The 14,443-nt window shown below is 31.3% G+C and overlaps 1 protein-coding gene across 4 annotated transcripts in view; it reads right to left on the minus strand.

The window, feature by feature from the left end:
* LOC128164925 (uncharacterized) overlaps window positions 1–7,798 on the minus strand; it is a 93,420-nt gene extending 85,622 nt beyond the window's left edge. For all 4 annotated transcript variants that reach the window (XR_008241005.1, XR_008241006.1, XM_052829036.1 and 1 more), the window contains exons 1-10: window positions 7,676–7,798; window positions 6,939–7,152; window positions 4,699–4,853; window positions 4,124–4,325; window positions 3,668–3,843; window positions 2,615–2,777; window positions 2,300–2,497; window positions 2,003–2,176; window positions 1,733–1,915; window positions 562–744 (exon numbers count right to left, since the gene is read on the minus strand). Coding sequence is in view for 2 of the 4 variants with exons in the window: in XM_052829036.1 (XP_052684996.1) it covers window positions 562–744; window positions 1,733–1,915; window positions 2,003–2,176; window positions 2,300–2,497; window positions 2,615–2,777; window positions 3,668–3,843; window positions 4,124–4,325; window positions 4,699–4,853; window positions 6,939–7,152; window positions 7,676–7,750 (1,723 nt within the window). In the remaining 2 variants the exon portion in view is untranslated. The remainder of the gene's footprint in view (window positions 1–561; window positions 745–1,732; window positions 1,916–2,002; window positions 2,177–2,299; window positions 2,498–2,614; window positions 2,778–3,667; window positions 3,844–4,123; window positions 4,326–4,698; window positions 4,854–6,938; window positions 7,153–7,675) is intronic.
* Between the last annotated feature and the right edge of the window lie 6,645 nt (window positions 7,799–14,443).

A 14,443-nucleotide genomic window follows, 5' to 3' on the forward strand; every position in this document is an offset into this window, starting at 1 on the left:
TTACACGATAAAGGCAGAAAAAAATGGCCCATACTTTAGAAACATGGAATATGCCCTTTAAAGAAAACTTTAAAGTTAATAAATCACTAACTTTCAACAATATTAAATGAATCGAATGTAGGAATTTGTGATTTTTTTACATTTTTTTTTCGAAGGGTGTAAAGTTTCTCGATGATTAAAAAAAATGTTGATGTTTCTCATAATGCGCGTTTAAAATCTAAGTTGGTTGAACAACCAAAATTCAACCCACTTTGATTTTTTTTTCAAATTGGGGCCGATTTGGTACTTAAAACACTTTGAACATTATTTTGAAAGTGAGTACTTTTTTAAATTGGGTAACCACATACGTATCACACCGTTTCTGTTGTTATCAGCAGAACAATAGGTATAATTCCATTATACTTTTAGATTGACCAATCTTTAATAAATAACATTTACCTTTTTTGTGAATTTACGAAAAAGATACCAATATTACACTTTCAATTTATCTTGCATTTATTGTTATTGGGCTAAATAAATAATTAAAATCAACATGGCTACAGATGTAAACAGGACACTTACTGACACACGAATCCAATCCAGAAAACAAAGCATCACTACCACAAGTCACATTTTTTTCAGATATAGTTGTACCATTTACAATGAACCCAACATCACACTTCAACGTGACTGTCTCTTTATACTTAACAGCACTATCAGAGTCAACTCTACCAAATATCACATGTGGTATTGGACAGTTAATCTCTGAAAAAAGTACAGATGGTGAAAAGGTGAATCTTTTCTTGACCTAAATATTGACATTTCTGAAGATAAAACTAAAATTCAAGAATTTTTTTGAAAGCAGAAGAGTTCAATCTGTTGTATAGAAATATAAAAATGTTTTGCAGGAGAAATTTTCAGATACATAACAATTAATTAAATATTTTTTTTTTACCAATTTGACTGAAAACAATTTAGAAAATACAACTGTTTCGTGCATTATTTATCAAATCCTGACTCCTTTTTATAACAGTAGTGTTGTGTTGTGCATGTACTATGCCTAAATAGTAGTCAGGGTTTTATACATGTATAATCAATTTTGTTCAAAAGTTTCACTTTTTAAATGAAATGAAATTAAATCCTCGTCAGTAAAACGTTTGTTTCATTTCGACTGTAGGTAACAACGTATACCCAAAACTGTTCCACTGTATTTAACATCTACTTTGGCATTAAATGTAGACTATTGGACCGCCGCTTTCTAGATTTGTGTCTGTTAGATTTTCTATTAAAACATCGAGTGTATTCTATTTCGGCATACATAAGTACATAAAATTGCAAATTAGATGTGCATCAAATACATATAGTAAAAGACTGACAGGACGATCAAGTTGAATATGTATCACTTGAATAAAAAGCTACATGATGTAACAATGTGCCATTTTTTTTCCATATTGCTTACTTGTACGATATAATTAAAGGATATGACAACTTGTCATTTCATCGTTTCACATCTCGTATCTGTATAAGATGTGTTGAGTGTGACAATATACCACTTTAATGGCATACATGTATATCTATTTCACTGTACAAAAATGTGTAAGATATGACCATGTAATATTTTGTTTTATATCTTTTATCTGTGCAAGCATGAGCATGGAATTACCATGTATAATTTTGTTATTTTTTATTTCTTACTTTGAAAAATAAGTATGTTGTGTTCATGTACCTTTTCATTGTTCAAAGTCATTTTTACCTGTACAAGAAGGTTTGGGATGTGACCATGTGCCATTTGACCTACAGTGGATGTACACAGACCCAAGAAGATCATATCCTGGGTCACAGCTAAACATCAACACCGAGGCAAAGCCAGTTCCACTTCCTTCAGTAATCTTAACATTTCCATTGGTTAGATAACTTATTGGGATGCATTGTTGAGCTGAAATATCAATTTCTACCTCACCAAATTTTTAAGACGTTATATAAATGGCAAGAAGATAACCGTGTACTAGTATTTACTATTTACAATAGCACATTGGCGGTGTATCCCAGTGTCCATTTTCTTGACATCGAGCGATGGATGATCCCCCAAGAGTAAACCCTGTATAGCATTTGTAAGATACATTATCTCCAACCTTTGTGCCTGTCGCACTTATGATTATTCCATTTTGAATTGCTGGAGGCATGCCGCAGTATGTGACTGTGATGACAAAAAAGCGAAAGTTTCAAGTTTAATTTAGTTTGTGTTTTATAGAATTTTTATTACATTTCATGAAAACAGTCTCGTTTTATAAATTCACCCATACAATTTACCAAAGCTTACTTTGACAGTCAGGAATTCTTGACACATTCCATTTTCCTCCTTGTAAACATTTCAGAGCAACAGAACTTGCACTGTTGTACTCCTCTTGTTTGAATGAGTATCCTTGTTGACAGGACAGTTCAATTTCTGTGTTAAGAGCTGTGTATTTATCCGAAACTGAATTTATGGTCCATTGTGAGAGAGTTAACATGGGACAGTCTAATGAGAAAATAAAGATATGATAAAAATCATTATTTTTAATAATCTAGCCTATTAATGTTTGTACATTGGTACATTGATCTACACATCTTAATAGCATGTTCCAACAGTCCTTACCAACAGAGAACCCAGCCTTGAATCCTTTTTCAACCAATACCAGGTTAGACTTGAAGGTCACATTGAGGTATCCATTGGTAGAGCTTAATATTTCAGTTATATCAGAAGTGCCTGTCAGCCCATTTCCCTTGTGCAATGCTGTACCGGTAGTGTCATTGTAAACCTGGGTAAAGTTTATACAATTGTCAGTATCAATACATGTGCCTACAAAGTCAATAAATAGGTATATACAGATACATTACCGATCCGACCCAACCTAACAGAGGGTGAATCCCGACTGAATCCTTGGTTTACTTTCAGGGTCTGCTCTGGTTTATCCTGGGTTTACTAGAGCAGACCCAGAGTTAAAGGGGCATGGTCACGATTTTGGTCGAATTTTATTATTCTGTCTTTATTATACGCTATGCCTTAAGAATGCATAATGAAATTTCAGAGTCTGTCGTAGAGTAATACAAACAGGATACAGAGCTTACAATTCTTTGTCATGTAAACAAGGCTCGTGCCTTTTTTTGTTTACATAGGTTCATGATGCCAGTAAAAAAAAAATTCAAGCTAATTTGTTGATCTTCTTTCCCATTTTAAGCATAAAAACAGTTTTTAACGTTTAACACACTCATTGCATTTAAAATGTACACAAAAGCTTTGTATACATAGCAAAGAATTATGAGCACTGAAACTCGCTTATAACTAAACGATTGACACTTAATTTTTTATGGCCTTCAGAAATATCTTACTGAAGCATTGTAGACACTAAAATCGGAAAAATAATTTTGACCAAAATCGTGACCATGCCCCTTTAACCCCGAGTGTTAAAGCAGGCGCTTTTGAAAACACAAGGCGGTAAGATGGTAAGATAAAAGAGGTTCTGCTTCACACTTCGATGCGTAAAGTGGACTCTAAAAGCAAACCCCGAGTTAACCAAAAGTAAACCCAGAATGGATGCAAATTTTAAATAATTACCGAAAGTAAAATCGGAGTTTAATCGGGGTCTGCTCTGGTGTTGGTTGGGTATAATTGGTATTGTACACATATTATAAACACGTAATGACTTACCTCTACGTAATCAGAATTACTTTTAAGTTTAAATTCTGTGAAGCGTAGAGAAATGGGTTTAGTTTCTCCTGTATTGCGTGTAAGAATCCAGGCACATGTGACATTAGAAGGATAGCTGCCAACTTCATAGCCAGGTGAATAAATAGTTCCGTGTTGCTTCATCTCAATATTACAACCTTCAAAGGCATTATAGCAATCAGTTAAATTGATTCCTCGAAAGACAAAATACAAGAGGTATAATTCATTTAACCACAGAATAACATACGTCGTGGATTGTGATCAGGGTTGATTTGATAAATGTTAAAAATAATTTTTAAAGTTTTACAGTGTCAACAATCAAAACAAAGGGAATATTATCAATAACTTCTTACACCTATAGCACAATTATTGAAATTAAAAAACGAGATTAAAATAATATTTTGAATATATAAAAATTTATACATATACATGTACTACCTTCTTTGTATTTGAGCTGAAATCCTCGATACTTGGTATACTCATGCTTATCTGTTGATAAAACAAATCGAATAGATTTGCTTCTAGATATGTAGATGGGATGCAAAGGAGTTTTATTCAGCGTAAAAACTTGATGTGCCATTAAGTCTTCTCCATCATAAACTTTAAGGGAACTGCTTGTAGGCAAATCTACCTCCAGAAACTGAAGTAAAAATCATGTGTGTAATAGTTTTATTTACATTCAAGATTGTTTTGGATGTAAATCATCATTCTTAAAAATGATCCGAGCTAAAGTATGTTATAGCCATGTGAACAATTAATTGAACTAAGTATTAAAATCTGTAAATTAACAAGTCAATGTACATGACCCTACCATCAAAAAATATATAAACACGCAGTACCAATTTTTCCATAAAGAGATATATATATGTACATGTATATTTATGATACGATATGTAATATAATATACTCCAGAAAACTGACTTGTATCTTTAATTCTACATATTTATTATATAACCCAAAAACTGTTGACTAGATTGTACAAAATCTGTTTGTTTGTTGTTGTTGTTTTGTACCTCCAATGACACTACTTGGTAAGAACCTGCTGTAATCAACCATTCTAGTTGTAATCCAAATGGAACAGCTGTCCCATACAATGGTGACTCCAGGTTCTGCCAGCTACTGCCTGCTGTCAGCTTCTTCATGTCATTCCAAATCACCGCATCAGCAACTAGAAATAAACAATACACGATTTTTATTACATGTAAGATTATTTATAGTTCAAAGGTTTTATGAAGTTTAAAGAGGTTTGTTCCTCTCATTTTGGTTAACTATTTTTATTCCACCTCTAGTCTAAACATTGTGCATAATATATGAATTCTATTTGTACATCTATATTTTACAATGCCAAATTAACCATGTTGAATAAAATTGATTACATATCTACAGTGTGTAGTAAGGGACTATATTTTGTGGCGGAAGGTTTTCAAGACGAAAATGAACAATTTTCATAATTCGATAGTTTTTTTTAGTAGTGTTACTTTAGCTTCTTAATTTTCAGTGCAGACCAAACTTCTAGATACTTTGAGTGTAAGGATAATTTCATTGTGTTTTGAAATACATATTTGAACAATATTTTGATACTTCTATCAATATGTTTGGCATATTTAGAATACGAGGGTTGTTAGAAAAGTTCGCGGACAAGTTCGATTGTGAGCGGACTCTTTGCATGATACCAGCGAAAATTTTCATGGTTAATCTTGACGTATTTTCTAAAAAATATGTAAAAATTTGTTTATGTCAAATGCACCTTAAAAATATACAGATTAATTATTTTGATAAGATTTGCTTCACGGAGCACGTCAGTTTTTAATTGTTTTATATTTTGTGCGCATTTTTCCTTATTAAGAAAATGTACAGTTTAAGCGCATAAAAATAAACGATATTTCATATGAGATCACAATAAGTTTTGAAGGTCATTTTGTTAAAGTTTCAATTAAATTAAAGAATTTATTACCGTTTATCGCCAAATATGGACGACCAACGCTAGAAAAATGAGTCAAAAACGTTAACGTAAATGGACACCTTGGAGCACCGGCCCGTCATTAAATTTTGTGTGCACGCAAAAAAATCTCCGATAGAGACTAAAAGGTTCTTAAATTTATAGGACAAATGTTTACAATTGGAACCACAATTGGAATTGAAGGTTTGAAAATGGAAATACTGATATCTTGAGCTCTTGCACCATCCCGACCCCCATATTGCCCGGATCTTGGATTTCGCTTTATTTCCTTATCTGAAGTCGAAACTGCGTGGATAGAGATTTTCGGACCTAAATGATCTACGATATGACACAAAAGACATTATACAAAGAATTGACAAATAATTGTGTGAACATGCGTTTTATAAATGGGTTAATGGCATGAAAATTGGGTGAACTAAAAGGTGTTTTAAAAAGAGTGACAGGTTTAAACTGCTTTTCAGTAGTTTGACGTCACCTGACGTCATGGAAATATGAAATAATGTTCCGTAAATGCAAAATGCAAAATAAAAATTGTTGTATCTTTTGAAAAAAACTTCAAAATCATATGTTTTTGCATACTTATTTTTGATTGGTAGTCATTTAATAAAATATAAGTCATCCTACAAAGTACACTGTAATTTTGCTGTAAATCACTTTGTCCGCGAACTTTTCTAACAACCCTCGTATATTTCATAGAAGTATAGAAAAACTAACTCCAATTTTTGCCTACAATTTCATGCTACATGTATATCTAAATTTTTTTGAGAAGTGACCCCTACTTTTTTTTTCTTTAGTATGCAAAATTTTGGAACGATGGCATTACTAATATTTTATTATTTAGATTACTCCAAATTTGTGATAATCTTAATATCTGCTGTTGTGTTCGTTATGTACTGGCATTTTAAGTCACCAGTAAAGCAAGGATTTTTAAACTTTGACTTAGATATTATTGTTATAGTCACTACATATGTTTGACTTCATAATGTATTGGAATCATAATTAAATACTGGTAATAGTTCAAACTATTAATATTTGTTTGATTCCTTCATTTAATCAATTTGCATGACCAAAATTAACAATAATGTCAGGAAAATTGTCATTTCCATTGGGGCCCAATATTCCCCAAAAAATGCATGTGACGTGGGTCTTTATTACATGTAAGATTATTTATAGTTCAAAGGTTTTTTTGAAGTTTAAATCTAATGTAATCATATTGAAATATAAAGCTTTAGAAACATGTCATTATTACTTACAAAATAATTGATAAATAAAATCGCTATAATGTAAACACACCGGTTTCATAGGTCACAGTAAATCCACTTCTGACATTTACGGAACCATCCATGCTTAGCTGCATGATGATGTAATTGTTCTGTGAGTAGAATTCCTTTTGTGATTGAAGACTTCCTGTTACACTTCCAAGAAAATTGCTCTCTTTTAAAGATATACCTCCTGTCCATACACTGAGAACATCAGCATTTTCCTCCAAATGAAAACTTGAACTTATCTATAACAAAGAATAAAAAAATTTGGTTCAATATTAGTTAATTGCATAGAATTTCATCAAAATTTTCATAGAAACAATATAAGTTTTTTTGACGGTCAATTTTCCCTTGCTTCGTGTTCTAAATATTCCATAAAATATGCAACATAATTACCATTGAACTTAAAATAACTATTTCAAATATAAATAATGTTTATTAATACTAGTAAAAGCAAAGGAAAAAGTTGATGAAGTTGAACCTAAACTAAATTTTAAAGAAGTAAAAGCTCTAAATTAAAAAATCAACAAGTGTAAGTTAAATTAAAATTTAAAAAGTAAACAATATCACAAGGATCAAATTCAAATTCAGTCCACAAATATCAAAGAGCACCAGATAGGCCTGTTAACTACATGTGTAGCAAAGCACTCATTATTTGATTCATATTTTTTTAACATAGGCAAACTACCAAATAAAACCTCGATCATGAACTTTAAGCTAATAACTTTTATCCTCACTGAAATTACAAAAGAATTTAAAAGAACTTACTCTAACTTTGATGCGGGCACCAACAGGAGCTTGTATTGTCCATGTACAGAAGGCATTATTATCAAACAAGGTCATTGTTGCTGATCCTAGTTTACCCTTTTCAAGAAGTTTCAGTTCAGAGCAACTTGACGCTGTGAAAGTAAAACAAAATTATCATTACAGGGAGCCTTGACAACAACATTGATTTAAATGAAACACTGTACATGCCTTTAATGTTGTTAATGTCTTTAATTTTTTACAATAAAATTGTTTCTGTGCATAAGAATGATAAATATATATTTACATTTACCAAGTATTATTTTCTTTAACTTCTTAGTACGTAAAATTTATACTAGTAGTTAATTCATAGCTCTATAGAAACAGACAGACTGAAATCTACACGACCCATTTATCGATTGGTCGAAATCTACAGGCCTGAAACTGACAAGAAAGTGACAGGACTGAAATTGACACGCCCTGTTCATCGATTGCTTAAAACCTACAGCGACCTAGCAAAAATCACGGACTGCACGAAATAATCAGTAGAATGTCAGACTCAAAATCTCACAAGAGACGATTTGGCTGTTTCTTTTAGCTAACGTACTTACATGTATGTATATTAACAGTAATTATAATTAGTGAATTTTACTAACTTTTCATCATCAATTTATTAATTAGTTTAAAGAAAGATGTTGATATAAACAATAAAATGCTTTCTTTGATGATTCATATGGGTTATGAAGGTAGCGATCATTGCAGGAAAAATTTATATAACCCGCTAACGCGGGTTATGAATTTTTCCTGCAATGTCGCTACCTTTATATCCCAAATGAATCACCAAAGAAAGCAGTTTATTGTTTAAATATAATCCTTGTCCGCGGACTGTGACATTTTTCTGCGCTGATTGTGTCCTTAATAAATGTTTGAAATACCAAAGGAAGAGTTTTATATTATATTTAGAGTATCCATTTATGAGAGGTTTTCTGTTTATAATTACACCATACCTGATTCAGTCAATCAATTATTCATTTAAAGTCGGTAAATGTACGTTAAATAACATCATTCTCGATCTTAAAAAAAACAGGATTGAACAATATTTAAAGATATTTGAACTTAAATTGATATTAAACACTGTCATTTTATTCATTTGAGATGCTTAAGGAATGCTTGTATTTATTTAAATGTAAAAATAAACATCTCAGATCGAACTGGTTCATGTATATGTCTTCTGTAAAGGCTTTATATACCCGCACTTTAAATGAAATTTTGGAAATGTTGTTTTTGTAAGATATTGAGGGGGAATACTTTGTGGATGTGAATATAAACTAATATATTTAATCTCAAATATGACGACTAAAAAACTATTTATTAATTAAAACTCTTAATTTTCAAACTTCAGGTCCTGGGAAAAGTAATGTCCTCTTACAGCAATCAATTTCATCTGACATGTCTCCACAGTCATTCTGTCCATCACATTTCCAGTTCTTATGAATGTAGCCGCCATTTCCACAAAATATGACATCTGTGTTAACATGGGAAAACCATTGTGATTTATATGCTATGAATATGTAAGAGCTCTATATAAGATACATTTTAATCATCATATTATATAAGTATACAAACTGAACAATCGGCTAATTAGTTACATGTAAATTGTACTGTTTCTTGTGTTTTTATATATATTCATAATTGTTATATGCCATGCCTCATAAAGCCCTAATTTGGAAAATAATATATTTATTTATTCCTTATTTTTTATCTTAAATGTATTTGCTAGTGAATTCAAATATGCTACTGCTTAGATTTTTTAAAAAGTTGTATGTTACAATCTAAATAAAATATCCTTATCACAGTCATGTGTTTATGGTGTTACCATGTGGTTTTGGGGCTCCCATAAGCTTGCAAACAAATGGAAGCTTCTTTCTACAATTTGTGACTGTCCAGTGGTTGTCATATTTATCCTTTAAGGTGGAAACACATTTATTCTCCTCTAAGAAATCAGCTGATTGCAGGTTTTTCCACAGTCCTTTATTTACTGGAATAATCTTGTCTTCCGACATCCGATACCGGGACCATAAGACTTCATTCTGTCCTGCCGTTGAAGATGTATTGGACAAACCTGAATATATATTCTCTAAAATGAATGTCTTTTCTACGTGTAAAATGTATTTCTGAACACTGCTAGGAAAACCTTGAAAGATAATCAAGGGTTAAATGGTAATAATTATGGGTGTATCTTTCTTTTTTTAAGAGAAAGAAGACAAAAGACATTATAGACGAGGATTTCAACTTCTGTGCCTCTTAAATACGAGTCTGGAACTATACAAACTGACCTATCTTACTTCCCATTTGGTAAATACATGATATCTTTAGATTGAATATCATTTTCTCTACAATTTTTATTAATTACAAAAAAAAAAAAGAAAAAAAAAGAAAAAAAAAGAAATAGGTTCAGTTTTTCATAACATAATTATCTTTTCAAGATTTTTTTTTCGCAATTCAACCATAAATAATATGTTATTGAAAAGGCATAACCCATCTCAGTTGATTACGAAATATTTCTTATTGTCGACATTAAAGCAATAAAGCAAGAAACCAGAAGAGTGAAGATAATTAGAGATGAAACCATTTTAATTAATTCAGTAAAGAGCAGCATAGAATTCAACTTCGGCCAAAATTATCATTCATTCTTTATTTCATCATTATAGCGTACGTGTTGGATTAGAATGACTGATAATAGTGTTACTTTTTTATCTACGAAGGACACGGCGATATTTCCCTTAGTCTGGTGAAAATATAAAATGAATATTTGTAAAACATATAATGATTAACTCACCAATCCAGTACTGGTTCACATCAGACATCACGTGGGTGGCGACATACTCGTTTTCAATGTCATCCTCTATCCAGGCCAGATACATGCCAGATCTACATAATTATACAAAAGAACAAATATTTTTATTTTACTGATAATTTTGAGAATATAAAGCGAATATTCAAATCAATATATGCTTCTAAGACAGTCACATTAACCATAGAATTTGGTACATGTAGATTGTAAACTTCCTTACTACAAACGTTGATTAAAGTTGGCTTATGACAAATAACTTGTCATTCTGTATGATATATCTTGAATTCTATGGGTTTGCGAAAATCTTCACTTTCTATGTTGATAAACCAACAGAATAACTCGTGAAGACATTGAAAGTATTTAACGACCAATTTATCAATTATTCTGCTAAAAATATAAGTTGACAGTTTTTTCAATATATATTTTAAATTACTTGAAAAGATAACTTACAATATCCAAATACCCCGGCCGGGAAAAATTGAATATGCATAGTAGTATATATTTTATAAATTCATGATAATTGATATATATATATATATATATATATATATATATATATATATATATATATATATATATATATATATATATATATATATATAAATATATATATATATAGATATATAAAGCCTTGGTACAGCAAAAAATACTTAAATAAATAAAACAGAATGCGACAGTCCAAATTAAATAAATTGTTTACTGAAAGCGCTAACAGTAAACAATTTATTTAATTTGGACTGTCGCATTCTGCTTTATTTATTTAAGTATATATATATATTGTTTGATACATGATATTTATTATTACCGTAAACAGGCTTTCTCTGCGTGTTTCCAAGTCATCAGACCCGTCTCCTTTCTAAAGCAGTAACCTTGGTAAAACACCGATCCTTTGGGATAAATGGCATTTTATAGAAATTAATATATTCTTTGACTGTTCAATCATCAGCCAGTTTCATTGCATCACAAGGGTCATTAGTATGTGTAAAGTTATCACTTTGTCAAGATTTTCTTTTGTACAAGTATCGTGAAACGTTTAAAAAATAACAGGGATAAAAATTAAATTTGCAAACATAATAAAGTTCACAGATTTATTTCTCTGTAAATTCGATCAATTAATACATACTGCTTGGACACTTGAAACCTATGTCGCCCATTCTTCCACCATTGTGACCTTGACACCATCTGAATCCAATCTAGAATATAACACGTACTGGTAATAGAGATTTTTTTCAAGCGGTTTTGTAAAAAAAAGGGTATGTTTTCGATTTCAAATAACACTTTTTATTTCACTCAAAATAGGTTGGTATTTAGAACAGATGCAAAAACAATAAAAAACTAGATGCTGTCATTAGACAGTAATACCCGCACCATGTGTTTGCCACTAAATTACACTGTTTTGTACCAGTTTAATTAAAAATGAAGGCTACATGCAAGCCCCGGTAATACAATTAAAATTTATAATTTTCATAACTGAAGGATGAGATCCCTTCCCATATGATAATACACATCGTGACATGAGCAGCACTTTATGTGCAATTTGGGGTAGAACTGCAGTGAATTTTCAGTTAATCAATAATCTTAACATTTTATGTCATAGAAAATATAATGGTCTATATAATTATTACAAACAAAATTAAAAATTAATTTATGCCCCCTCCCCGTGGTGGTTGCCAGTTTTAGATTTGCTTCTGTGTGCCTACATGAACATCATCGTGTGCACAGATTTAGAGAAGGGGTGGGAGTGAGGGGTCCAGACCCCCCCCCCCCCCCTTCTCATGAAAATTCATTTATATATATTGTAAAATTACCAAAAATACACCTTGGACCCCAATGCTCTTACAGACATGTAAACGCTCTAACCCATTGCGCTTCAATGTTAGGTAACATTATTTGGGGGGTAAATATTTAATCAATATTTACTATACTTTATTGTTTATCTCAATAGGAAGTATACATCACAATATGCAGGTGTCCTGCACCACCTTAAAGCTGTTATTTACCTAATAAAATAGTGCAAGTGGATTTGAAGAATAGGTCATAAAAATACATGCATGTTACAAATGACTGATCTTTGTCTGAAGTTACGTACACAACACAGGTCTGCATGTCTCATTAGTGGGTACTAGTTTAACCCAGCTCTTCGATTAGATGGGTTCACGTGTATACATACATGGGTGTTGCTAAAACGCGGAACGGAAAACGGAACGGAAAGCGGAACGGAAGGGAAAACGGAAAATCTTATCTAATGTTATTTACCTCATAGATTTGTTAATCATGCTAAAACGATATACTTTATGTACCTTTTCAATTTTTTTTGAAAGATTAGCAATATTATATTATTTATTCAAGAATATTTATTTCCACAAAATTAACAGTGCATGCATTGACCACTATATTCTGTCCCAAAATATACTCGATTCACTTTTTGCTGTATATTTATATATACCTCAGGGTTCAAGCGATTCTCTTTTAGAGGCATTAAACATTCTCATTATTCTTTCTTTAAAACGTCCCCTCTAGCTTATCAATTGGTATAAATACACGGCTAAAAATAAAGAAGTCTACGGGGTTTTGCATTTCAACAGACCTGGATGATAGTGTTGAAAAATTGTACAAGGTCTTCTGAGTGACTTCCAAATGAAGAAAAGATGTCAACATTTTCCATTATAAATCGTCCAAATGTGCTGCATGAATATTTTGGAATCGACAGACTATAGTCCCAATATATAATCAGAAAATCAAACCAGGCAACGCCTAGAGCTCTCTATTCGGATCATATGTATATAGCTGCTGGAATAAACAATTGCTTAGTAATGCAAACGTAAACAAAATTGCATTGCTAAAAATACTAGTTTCACAAATTACCGGGTATTTTAATGTTTACTGTATTTTAATTTTTCATGTCGTCAGTCCTACGGTTTTTTTTTCTTCCATCTCAATGATACTGTATCGTCTGTATAATAAAAGATCGTCTAGAACACCGAAAATTCAATTTTGATATAAGTATATACATGTACATCATACTTGAAATATAAAAATACTCAAAACACGCATAAAACGCTTTCACTAACTGCGTACGTTACGCTGATATGCCAGCAATACCATATAAGAAAAATAAGTAAAAAGTTATAGTTAATTTGCTCGTTTAATCATGTTAATGTTTCACAATTCGTATACATTTGATTTTGCCGTTTCGTACTCAACAAAAGCCGAATGAATACAATGCTATAATTGATAAACATTCATATGAATATTTATAAGATAGCAACATGTTGATAATCATTCATTAGATATAAATAAAAGATACAAAGTAAATGGTTTCTGGCCAGTCTATACCCTTTTTAAGCGATAAACGTGATGATATTTTCCATTCCGTTCCGCGTTTTAGCAACACCCATACATACATGTCTGTGTTTCCCGTATGCAGAGAAGGATTAGTTAAGATCAGCTAAAGGATTTCATTATTGTGTTTTAATTGGATTATCATTATGATGTTGACCAATTTAGGTAAGCATAATATATGTAGTAGCAATAGCACAATATAATGAGATGCCAGCATACATATATATAAGTTCTACTTTCACTTTCTAAATGTGATCTCCCTTTGACAGCATACTGTATCATCATCTTTTAATATTTAAAAAGCTTATCATCGTTACCTATCCTATCGCATTTGTAAAGTTTCTGTCATTGTTGCACAAGTTTATTTTTTTCATTTGTCAGACTGCACTATTGAGTTGACCCCATATTGACCCTGTATAAACAATTTCTTATTAAATTTGTGTATTACATGTAAGTACATATGTAAGTGTAAACACTTATCATTTTTATATGAGTTATAATAGGAAGGAAGGAGTATTTCTTTCTTAATGTATTATAATGCATCAAATACAATGTAGGTCATGACATTATGGGACTGTTCTGACCCCACGAAACAG

Source organism: Crassostrea angulata, chromosome 10, assembly GCF_025612915.1.
Source record: "Crassostrea angulata isolate pt1a10 chromosome 10, ASM2561291v2, whole genome shotgun sequence".
In the NCBI taxonomy this organism is placed as follows: Eukaryota; Metazoa; Mollusca; class Bivalvia; order Ostreida; family Ostreidae; genus Magallana; species Magallana angulata.